This window comes from Carlito syrichta, unplaced genomic scaffold (genome assembly GCF_000164805.1).
Source record: "Carlito syrichta isolate Samal-C Ts95f unplaced genomic scaffold, Tarsius_syrichta-2.0.1 Scaffold312225, whole genome shotgun sequence".
Classification (NCBI taxonomy): domain Eukaryota; kingdom Metazoa; phylum Chordata; class Mammalia; order Primates; family Tarsiidae; genus Carlito; species Carlito syrichta.
In genome coordinates, this window is record NW_007256321.1 from 582,248 (window position 1) to 592,263 (window position 10,016).

The 10,016-nt window shown below is 44.5% G+C and overlaps 1 protein-coding gene across 3 annotated transcripts in view; it reads left to right on the forward strand.

Annotated features, from left to right (window-relative positions):
* The window catches only part of KNSTRN (kinetochore localized astrin/SPAG5 binding protein), a 12,762-nt gene extending 3,608 nt beyond the window's left edge, over nucleotides 1–9,154 (forward strand). The window contains exons 3-9 of one of the 3 annotated variants that reach the window (XM_008069846.1): nucleotides 1,291–1,423; nucleotides 2,620–2,667; nucleotides 4,233–4,338; nucleotides 4,501–4,594; nucleotides 6,368–6,423; nucleotides 7,376–7,450; nucleotides 9,023–9,154. In XM_008069846.1, the coding sequence (XP_008068037.1) occupies nucleotides 1,291–1,423; nucleotides 2,620–2,667; nucleotides 4,233–4,338; nucleotides 4,501–4,594; nucleotides 6,368–6,423; nucleotides 7,376–7,450; nucleotides 9,023–9,154 (644 nt within the window). Of the gene's footprint in view, nucleotides 1–1,290; nucleotides 1,424–2,619; nucleotides 2,668–4,232; nucleotides 4,339–4,500; nucleotides 4,595–6,367; nucleotides 6,424–7,375; nucleotides 7,451–8,153; nucleotides 8,187–9,022 lie in introns of those variants that run through there. The other 2 variants (XM_008069847.1, XM_008069848.1) reach the window with 2 other exon arrangements.
* Nucleotides 9,155–10,016: the final 862 nt, after the last annotated feature.

Consider the following 10,016-nt stretch of genomic DNA (forward strand, 5'->3'; position numbering starts at 1 on the left):
GCAGTAGAGATGAGGTCTCGCCAAGTTGCCCAGGCAGGTCTCAAACCCGCGGGCTCAGGCAATCCACTCACCTCAGTCTCCCAAAGCGCTGGGATTACAGGCTGAGCCACCAAGCCCAGCTTAATTTTTGTTTTATTGTAGAGACAAGATCTTGCTAAGTTGCCCAGGTGGGTCTCGAACCCGTGGGCTCAGGCAATCCACTCACTTAAGCCTTCCAAAGTGCTGGGATTACAGGCTGAGCCACCGAGCCTGGCCTTAGGTCAGGCTTTAAGGGGCCATGTTACAGTGAAAAAAGGGAGAATTAATATAGTCTAGAAAAGCCTGTGGGTGAGGAGAGTGGTGCTTAGCTCCAGAATAAATAAGCTACTTGAGTTTGCTGTGGAATGGAAATGGCAGACAGTGTGTGATAGGCGGCTGACATAAGGCTGGGGGAAATGTTCCCCTTTGGGGAAGAAGAGTATTGTGGCAAGGCCATTTCTCTGGTTATCTAACAGTGACCTAGCAAGAAGATCAGAATAGAATGGTAGATGGGAAGCCTCTAAACTTAAGGAAGGGTAAACACATGTAAAGTGCTGGTGGTAGAAGCACTTAGCATGGAAGAGGGAAGGAAGACCAGAGGCGATAGTTAGGGTGGTCCGTGAAACCCTTGAAACTGAGGAGTGTTTCATTTATTCAGCAAGCTATTATTGAGCCTTTGTTCAAATGCCAGATACTCTGCTAGGTGCTGTGGTCACAAAGATGTCTTAGAGTGCTTAGGAAGACATTCTGGTAAAAACAACTAAGTAACAGTTTAAAATAAAACCCAAAACCTCAGAGCTGCTCCACAGATGCTTGAGGAGTGAACAGAGTGCTTGGGGAGCATACCAAGAAGGTACAGGATTTGGCTGTGTTTTGCTGCTAACTTTCACCCTGCCTTTCATGAGCTCTTTGCTGATGTCAACCTCCATGCTCGTATTTATAGCCTCCAGTTGTTAGAGTTGTTCTCTTTGTCTTGTAGTGCCTCTGAACCAGCAAGAACTAGGGGTGGCTGGAGGAACTGGAGCCAAGTCTCTTCACACAGCTCTGTCTTTGATGAAATTTTGGCTCCCCTCAAATATGCTATACTGTCACATTTAAAGAATTTTGGTTTTTACTGCCAATTAGTTACAAGTTTTGTTTTTTTGAATTAATCTTCACAAGTTGAGATTGGCCAGAATGAAAACAACTTAGAATGGAGTTCGTGACAACTTAGAATGGAGTTCTATCTGTTACAGGGTTGCATCTGTTTTACCCTCTTGTTTTTCTTTGCAGACACACAAACTCGAGCCACTTCTAAGAGTCTGTTACCTGTTAGGTCCAAAGAAGTTGATGCTCCCAAACATCTTCATTCAGGAGGGTCAGAGAATGATATTATGAAAGTCACCAAACCAAGACGAGAGGATGGGTGAGAACAAATCATGAGTATCCTGTTAGAACATCTCCCTAGGAATTGCTTGGTACCAAGAATTAGAAAATAGGATTTTTGGCCAAGTACAGTGGCTTACACCTGTAATCCCAGAACATTGGGAGGCTGAGGTGGAAGGAGCACTTGAGACCAGGAGCTTCAGACCAGCCTGGGCAGCATAGTAAGACTTCATCTCTACAAAAAACTCAGCCAGGCATGGTGGCACACGCCTGGAGTCCCAGCTACTCAGGAGGCGGAGGTAGAAGGATTGCCTGAGCCCAGGAGGTCCAGGCTACTGTGAGCTGTGAGCATGCCACTGCACTCCAACCTGGGTGACGGAGTGAGATTCTAACTCAAAAAAAATGAAGAAAACAGAGTTTTGACTGGGCACATGTGTGTACGAGGACAGCAATAACAGACACTGGGTACTACTACAGGAGGAAGGGAGGGAGGATGAGGGATACAAAAGCACCCGTTTGGTACCATGGCACCACTGAGGGTGGGGGAGTAGGGCTTGTCAGAAACCCAAAAACCTCACCCTTACACAATATACCTACATAACAAAGCCTCACATGTACCCCGCGATTCTAAAATTTAAAAAAAAGAAAAATAAAATGGGTTTTGGGGAACACAAGGCTTCTGAACAACTAACCTGTGGTCACTGGCCCAGAATAATACAGCATCACTGAACTCCTTTTCTGAAAAGACACAGCAGGGGTTTTGATAGGAGTTGTTCTTTTCTCTTTCACCATTTGCTCTGAGCATACAAATGACAGTACTGTAGTCAAACACCGGCCCTAAGTGGTAGTCATGGGGATTGGGGATGAGTTGTTAGCTTAGGCTGCTGGTCTGAGCATACAGTTCAGCCCTAGTATCCTTTGTCTCCCTACCCCATTCAGTTCCCAGGTGAGTAATGTTGATATGAGATAGCCATACTATCTTGAGAAGGAGCAGCTCTGTCAGGTTGTTGGAGTGGTCAGGAGGAATGCCCCTTCTCTATTAATAAGCCTTTTTTTAATAGTCTGTGGTGAAATAAAAATGCATCAGTCCTCAGAGCTTGCAGGCCTGTGCTCTTAGCCTTGTATGCAATCTCTGGTTCTTTCCTCAGAAACTCAAGCTCTTTGTCCTGCCTATTCACAGCAAATAACAACAGGGCCATGAGTCTCTGATTAATTTCTTTGTTTTTGCTTTTATAGGCAGATGAAAGCTGCAGACACTGCCACCAGGAGGAACATCAGAAAAGGGTAAGCTTCAGGGTAACTAGACTTAGCTGCTGTTTTAGGGTAGTGGGTCTTAGTCCTGGCTGTACATCAGAACCACTTGTGGAACTTGTTTAATGTATTATGGTCTGGGTACCACCACAGAAACCTGAGTGGAATTTTCAGGGGCAAGCCATAGTTAGGTGTGAGACAAGAGCTTTTGGGCTCCACTCCAGGACTACTGCTGATTGGAAATCAAACTCAGCCATGGCCCATCAATAGGCGTGTGAAGACTTCAGGATAAGGGGGGCTGCATGTGGTTAGTAATCTTGAGAGGAATATTCAGGTGGTGTGGGAGTGGTGGTAAAATTCTGGAGAAAGATCCATCTCTGAAGCCAGCTTGGAAGTTTTACAGTCTTTTTTTTTTTTTTTTTTGAGTGGGAGTCTCAAAGCTGGAGTGCAGTGGCACAATCATGGCTCACTGCAGCCTTGAACTTCTGGACTCAAACCATCCTCACGCCTCAGCTTCCTGAGTAGCTGGGACTACAGGTGTGTACCATCATGCCTGGCAATTTTTAAATTTTTTTTGTAGAGATTGTTTAATATTGATAATGAGGTCTTGCTATGTTGCCTAGGCTGCTCTTAAACTCCTAGGCTCGAGTAATCTTCCCCTCTTGGTCTCCCAAAGTGCTGGGATTACAGGCATGAGCCACCCGGCCCAGCCAGTTTTACAGTCTTAAAGACAAATACTAAGCTAAAAAGTCTGTAAAAATAGTTTCTAGCTCCAGATCTATTATATGGGCATATCTTAAAATTTTTTAAGATAAAATACAAGAAAGACTGAGAATTTCAAAAAGATTGTTTAATATTAATAATGATGTCAGCTATTTATTAACTGTTTGCTGTGTGTCAGTAGCTGGGCTGAGAATTATACATGTACTTTCTCTCTATCCCTTGTTTTTAAACTATAAATAGAGACAGGTTCTTGCTATGTTACTCAGGCAGGTCTCTAACTCCTGGACTCAAGCAAATCCTCTTGCCTTAGCCTCCAAAAGTGCTAGAATTATAGGCATGAGCCACCATGCCCGGCATTTTATTCTTCATAAAAATAACATTATTAGATATGGGTATTGTCCTAATTCTGGAAATGAGGGAACAGAGCCTCAGGGAGGTTATGCAACTCACTTCAGGCCATGTACCACTATGTAACGAAGCTGGGATTTGAACCTGTTGTGTAATGCCAAAGCCTATACTCTTCTTTTTTTGTCTTTTTGAGTCAGAGTCTCACTCTGTTGCCCAGGCTGGAGTGCAGTGGCACGCTCATGACCACCACAGCCTCAACCTGCTGGGCTCAGGCAATTCTTCCGCCTCAGCCTTTCAAGTAGCTGGAACTACAGGCACATGCCACCATGCCCTGCTAATTTTTGATTTATTGTAGAGATGAGGTCTTGCCAAGTTGTCCAGGCTGGTCTCAAATCCTTGAGCTCAGGCAATCCTCTTGCCTCTGCCTCTCAAAGTGCTGGGATTACAGGCATGAGCCACCACAACCAGCCAATAGCCCATACCCCTAATCCCCTCACCTCCTCATATAAGTACAACTGTTACTGCAGCTACAAGCCATTGAGTAAGCAAAAATCAGAAGAGGAGCTCAGGGATAAGAACCAGCTCTTGGAGGCTGTCAACAAGCAGTTGTACCAGAAGTTGACGGAAACTCAGGTAAGAGACCCACCAGACCCCTGGGCAATGCATGTGGAATCCTAATGGATGGCTCCTTGGGTGAGCAAGCTTGTAATGCCCAGCTGCCCTAGGGCAGAAAGAGAAGAAGCCACTCCTGGGGAGTGGGACAGTTCCTGATCTGTCTGTGTGGCTCTTCAACAGGGAGAGCTAAAGGAGCTGACCCAGAAGGTAGAGCTGCTGGAGAAGTTTCAGGACAACTGTTTGGCGATTTTGGAGAGCAAGGGCCTCAACCCAGGTAAGAGACAGCACACAGATGCCCATTCCTCGGTTGACCTTGGCAGCATGGCATTGACTGGCCCAGTTAGTGTAACGCTGCTTAATAAAGTCCTAAAGTTTTCTGGGGCTGGGCTCAGTGGCTCAACCAGTAATCCCAGCACTTTGGGAGGCCGAGGCGAGTGGATTGCCTGAGCCCGCAGGCTTGAGACCAGCCTGGGCAACTTGGCAAGACCTCGTATCTACAATAAGTAAAAAATTAGCAGGGTGTGGTAGCGCGCACCTGTAGTTCTGGCCACTTGAAAGGCTGAAGCGGAGGGATCTCCAGAGCCTAGTAGGTCAATGCTGGGGTGCCCTTGAGTGCGCCACTGCCCTCCAGCCTGGGCAACAGAGTGAGATTCCAACTCAAAAAAAAAAAAAAAAAAAGATTTCTGGGAGCTTCTCTTTGTTCTCATGTGATGTTGACTTTTTACCTAGCCAACAGAATTTCAAATGATTGTAGATAGAGGCCTATCTCGTATCTGAATACCTTGTACCATTCATTTGGTGCCAGCAGATATAATCTTGCAAATAGACCAAAAATATTTTGTTTCAAGAAAGAGGATAGCATGCTGGTAACTTTTCCACATGGGAAAAGAGAAAAAATACTGTTTTAAGCATTGCTAAACCTGGTTAATCAGCAAAATCTCATGACTAAAGTATAACTGCTATTCTGACCCTGTCCCTTGAGAGCAGAATCTGTAGCGAAAAAAAAAAGCAGAAGGATTGTTCAAGACTGTGGATAAGAAGTCCTCAGACCGAGTTGAAGAGCCAGAGAATGTCCAGGAGAGCTGCCCAGGCCTTTTTGAATTAGGATTGCTGACTTTGAATGGTGCTGATTAATCTATGGGTTACGGTTTAGGATATTCTTTTTTTTTTAGAGATAAGTTCTCACTCTATTAACCCAGACTGGAGTATAGTGGTGCAAGCCATCCTACCTCAGTGCAGCCTCAACCTCCTGGGCTCAAGTGATCCTCTCACCTCAGCCTTCCAAGTAGCTGGGACTACAGATACATACCACTGCACCCAGCTAATAGGATATTCTTTACAGTCACCATAAATATATATATATATATTTATTAGTTATTATTTTTTTGAGACAGAGTCTCACTGTGTTACCCAGGCTGGGCTGGCCTCAAACTCCTGGGATCAAGCCATCCTCCCAAGTAGCTGGGACTGCAATGTACTACCTCACCTGGCACCATAGATAATTTGAATAATTTTAATTTACTATGTGCATACACTAATACCAAAAGTAATCATTTTTTCCAGCCTAGGCAATATAGCAACATAAAAAATCAAAACATTAGCCAGGCATGGTAGTGTACACCTGTGTAGTCCCAGCTACTCAAGAGGCTGAGGTGGAAAGGATTGCCTGAGCCCAGGAGTCAAGGCTGCAGTGAGCCATAATCACTTTGTAGGGCCTGAAAGGTTTTTTAAAATAGTTTTGTGTATTGTAAACAAAATCAAAAAAATCCAACCTATACATTTCCTTTGGACAAATTTTCCACTGTGCTAAGGAGAAAGTATAAAGAATTTTCGGCCATATCCAAACCTAGAGAAAAAAGAGGTAAGATACAGCTCTGGAGAGCAGGTGTGGGTAACCCTGCAAAGGTAAAACTCAGGGGGAAAGTCCACAGCCAGACACTCAGAGACATTTCCCTCATGAATATTCCTGTGCTTGTCTACAGAGGGGCTTTTGTTTAAGGTGTAGTTCCCTAAGTGAGTCCAACTTTGTTGTATCCATCTGTTTTAGGCAGTGAGACCTTGGCATCACGGCAGGAATCCACCATGGATCACATGGACTCTATGGTGAGGATGTGGGCATGACAAGGCAAGGGCCGGTTGACCATGGGGCTGTAGATTTATTATAAGATTTCTGCTGTGTGCTCTGCAAACCCCAAGAAGCATCCTTGATGGTAGAAGAGAGAAATGGGATGAGTATTCTAAATAGCCTAAGCCTGCAAGTGTGAGTCTGAGTGGAAGATTTAAATCACATAATAGGTTCAACCCATATAGAGGGCTTTTAGGATTCTTCTTTCTACACCTTTTTTTTTGTTTGTTTTGTTTTTTTGAGTTGGAGTCTCACTCTGTCTCCCAGGCTGGAGTATAGTGGCTTGCTCGCAGCCTCAACCTTCTGGGCTCAGGCGATCCTTCCACCTCAGCTTCCAAGTAGCTGGAACCACAGGCGTATGCCACCATGCCCAGCTAATTTTTTTGACTTATTGTGGAGACAAGTTCTCACCAAGTTGTTCAGGCTGGTCTCAAACCCCTGGGCTCAGACAATTCTCTCGCCTCTGCCGAGTACAGACATGAGACACTGTGCTTGGCTCTTTCAACACTTTACCAAGTTTTTCCCCTTACTCCTTTGCTGAGAACCGCATGATGCAAAGGTCCAACCTGTGGCATTTGAATTCTCAGCTGCTTTTTGGTTTCTTCCCTGAAGAAGGAAAGTAATTGGGCTTAGAGTCACTCAAATTTTGTGATCTCTTACCCAAGATATGTTGTCATCTTGGAATCAGAATAGTAGATGTGGAAACTTCTTTGGCTACCACAGTTCGTTCAGATAGTCTGTACACAGAACACATCATCAGTGGGATATCTGGCTGTTCTGTGGACTAAGTTCTTCAAAGGGACCCACTAGAGAGCCTTATACGTGCAGTGACTGCTCAATAAGTGCCTGAGTGAATGGAAGGGATGTTACCCATCACCTAACTCTCCTTTTATATGAAGATGTGTTTACTACATTGTACTTTCCTTTTAGTTGCTGTTAGAAACTTTGCAAGATGAGCTGAAGCTTTTTAACGAAACAGCCAAAAAGCAGATGGAAGAGTTACAGGTGAGAGGCAGATATTACCCTGAAGCAGGATTATCATTTCTAACTACAATTGGTAGATTTATGGAGAAGTCTTTCTCTCCTGTTTTTATTTTTGTTGTTGCCCAGGCAGGAGAGCAAAGGCACGATCATGGCTCACTGTAACCTCAACCTCCTGGGCTCAGGTGATCCTTTGCCTTGGCCCCTCAGAGTAGGTTGGACTACAGGCATGTGCCACCATGCCCAGCTAATTATGTTTTCTAGAGATGTTTTGTCCAGGCTGGTTTGGAATTCCTAAACTCAAGCAATCCTCCCACCTCAGCCTCCCAAAGTGCTAGGATTACAGGTGTGAGTCACCTTGCCGAACCTCTATTTCAAAATAATTTTAGATTTTTTTCTAAAAAGTTGCAAAGATAATGCAGAAAATTTAATTCTCTAATAATATATTATCCTGGTCCACTGTCAAAACTAAAGAAACCAATATTAATACTTTACTGTTAACTAAATTCCAAGACTTCATTTGTATTTTACCAGTTTTTTTCACTAATTTTCTTTTTTGCTTCTGAAGACTCTTGGAAATGTTCACATCTCCAGGGCATGAGGCAATCTACTACATAATAGGTTGCTCAAAGTTGGGACTTGAGACTTATTATGTTGTGGAAACTTGGTATCTCAAGTAGGAGACCTGTAGTGAGAAACACAAATTCTCGGGTCTAGGCTGCTTCAGACTGCTTGTATGAATCATGGGATATTGCACTGAACCTAGAGGATTTCATTGCTTCAGTTTAGATACAAGAGTCTATAGTGTAGAGAGATGTTTTCTAAAACTAGCAGAGTTAAACCTAAGATAGAAAATACAATATCTGCCAGGTGTGGTGGCTCACACCTATAATCCCAGCAATTTGGGAGGCTGAGGCAAGAGAATTGCCTGATCTCAGGGGTTCAAAACCAGCCTGGGTAACTTGGTAAGACCTCGTCTCTATGATAAATCAAAAAATTGAGCCGGGCTCGGTGGCTCAGCCTATAATCCCGCGCCTTTGGGAGGCTGAGGTGAGTGGATTGCCTGAGCCCGTGGGTTCGAGACCCGCTTGGGCAACTTGGCGAGACCTCATCTCTACAATAAATCAAAAAAATTAGCCGGGTGTGGTGGTGCGTGCCTGTAGTTCCAGCTACTTGGAAGGCTGAGGCGGAAGAATCGCCGGAGCCCAGCAGGTTGAGGCTGCGGTGGCTGGGAGCGGCCACTGCACTCCAGTCTGGGCAACAGAGTGAGACTCCAACTCAAAAAAAAAAATGAGCTGGATGTGGTGGTGCGTGCCTGTAATTCCAGCTACTTGGGAGACTGAGGCAGAAAGATCACCTGAGTCCAGCAGGTCAAGGCTGTGGTGACTGTGAGCATGCCACTGCACTCCAGCCTGGGCGACAGAGTTAAGACTCCTACTCAAAAAAGAAAAGAGAAGAAAATACAATATCTGTTGGTATTCCAGTATTCTTCCTCAGTGGAATGGAAGCATAATGTTCTGGTGTGGGTGTTGTCTTCCTTGTGAATCAAGAGTTTTATGTTTTTGTTTTTTCCTCTTGGAATGTCTTCCCATGCAGGCCTTAAAGGTAAAGTTGAAGATGAAAGAAGAAGAAAGGGTCCGATTCTTAGAACAACAAACTTCATGTAGCAGTCAAGTAAATGATTTCACAACAGCTCTTGAAGAAATGGAGCAACTATTAGAAATGTAGTAAAAAGCAAGTGGCCAGATAGTTCTCTCTTGGATATCAACTCTCAGAGGAAGCCACTTAGGACATCTGGGACTCTCCAACCCCAGAACGAAAACAGTTTCTGCAGTAGGATTAAGGACAGTTTACACTAGAATGACGGTTCCTCCTTTGAACAAGCTTTCCCAGCCTCCTGATTGGTCAGCCCTCTTGACCCTTATGTGTGAATAATTGTGGCCTACGATGGGGGGGACCTGGTAGCTTGGATTGACCTCCTAGGCAACCACCTTATCCTATCTAGCACACCATGAGAGTCAGGAGACTAAACCAGCCAATATCCCAAGGATCTAAAAGGTCACATTCAGATTCATGGGAAGAAAACTTTGATTACAAGGGAACACAGGTGCTCTGTGGGAGACTGAGGAGCCATGCTGTCCACTCTAACTTGGAACACATCTACCCCATACTGGTTGGACTTCTGTACCTCATTAATAATTTTTGAACTTGAAGTTGCCTAAAGTGTGTTTGGCTTAATAGAGTGATGGCATAGATAGTAATAACAATCTAAGTCACTTTCTTTTTTTTAATGCTACTTTTTCCTTTTTTTTTGAGTCAGAGTATCACTCTTGTCACCCAGGCTAGAATGCAGTGGCACACTCACAGCCACCGCAGCCTCAACCTGCTGAGCTCAGGTGATTCTTCCAGCTCAGCCTTCCAAGTAGCTGAAACCTCAGGCACATACCACTATATCCAACCTTTTTTGATTTATTGTAGAGATGAGATCTCGCCTTGTTATTCAGACTGGTCTCAGATCCCTGAACTCAGGCAATCTTCTTGCCTCTGTATCCCTCAGTGCTGGGATTACAGGTGTGAGCCACCACACCTG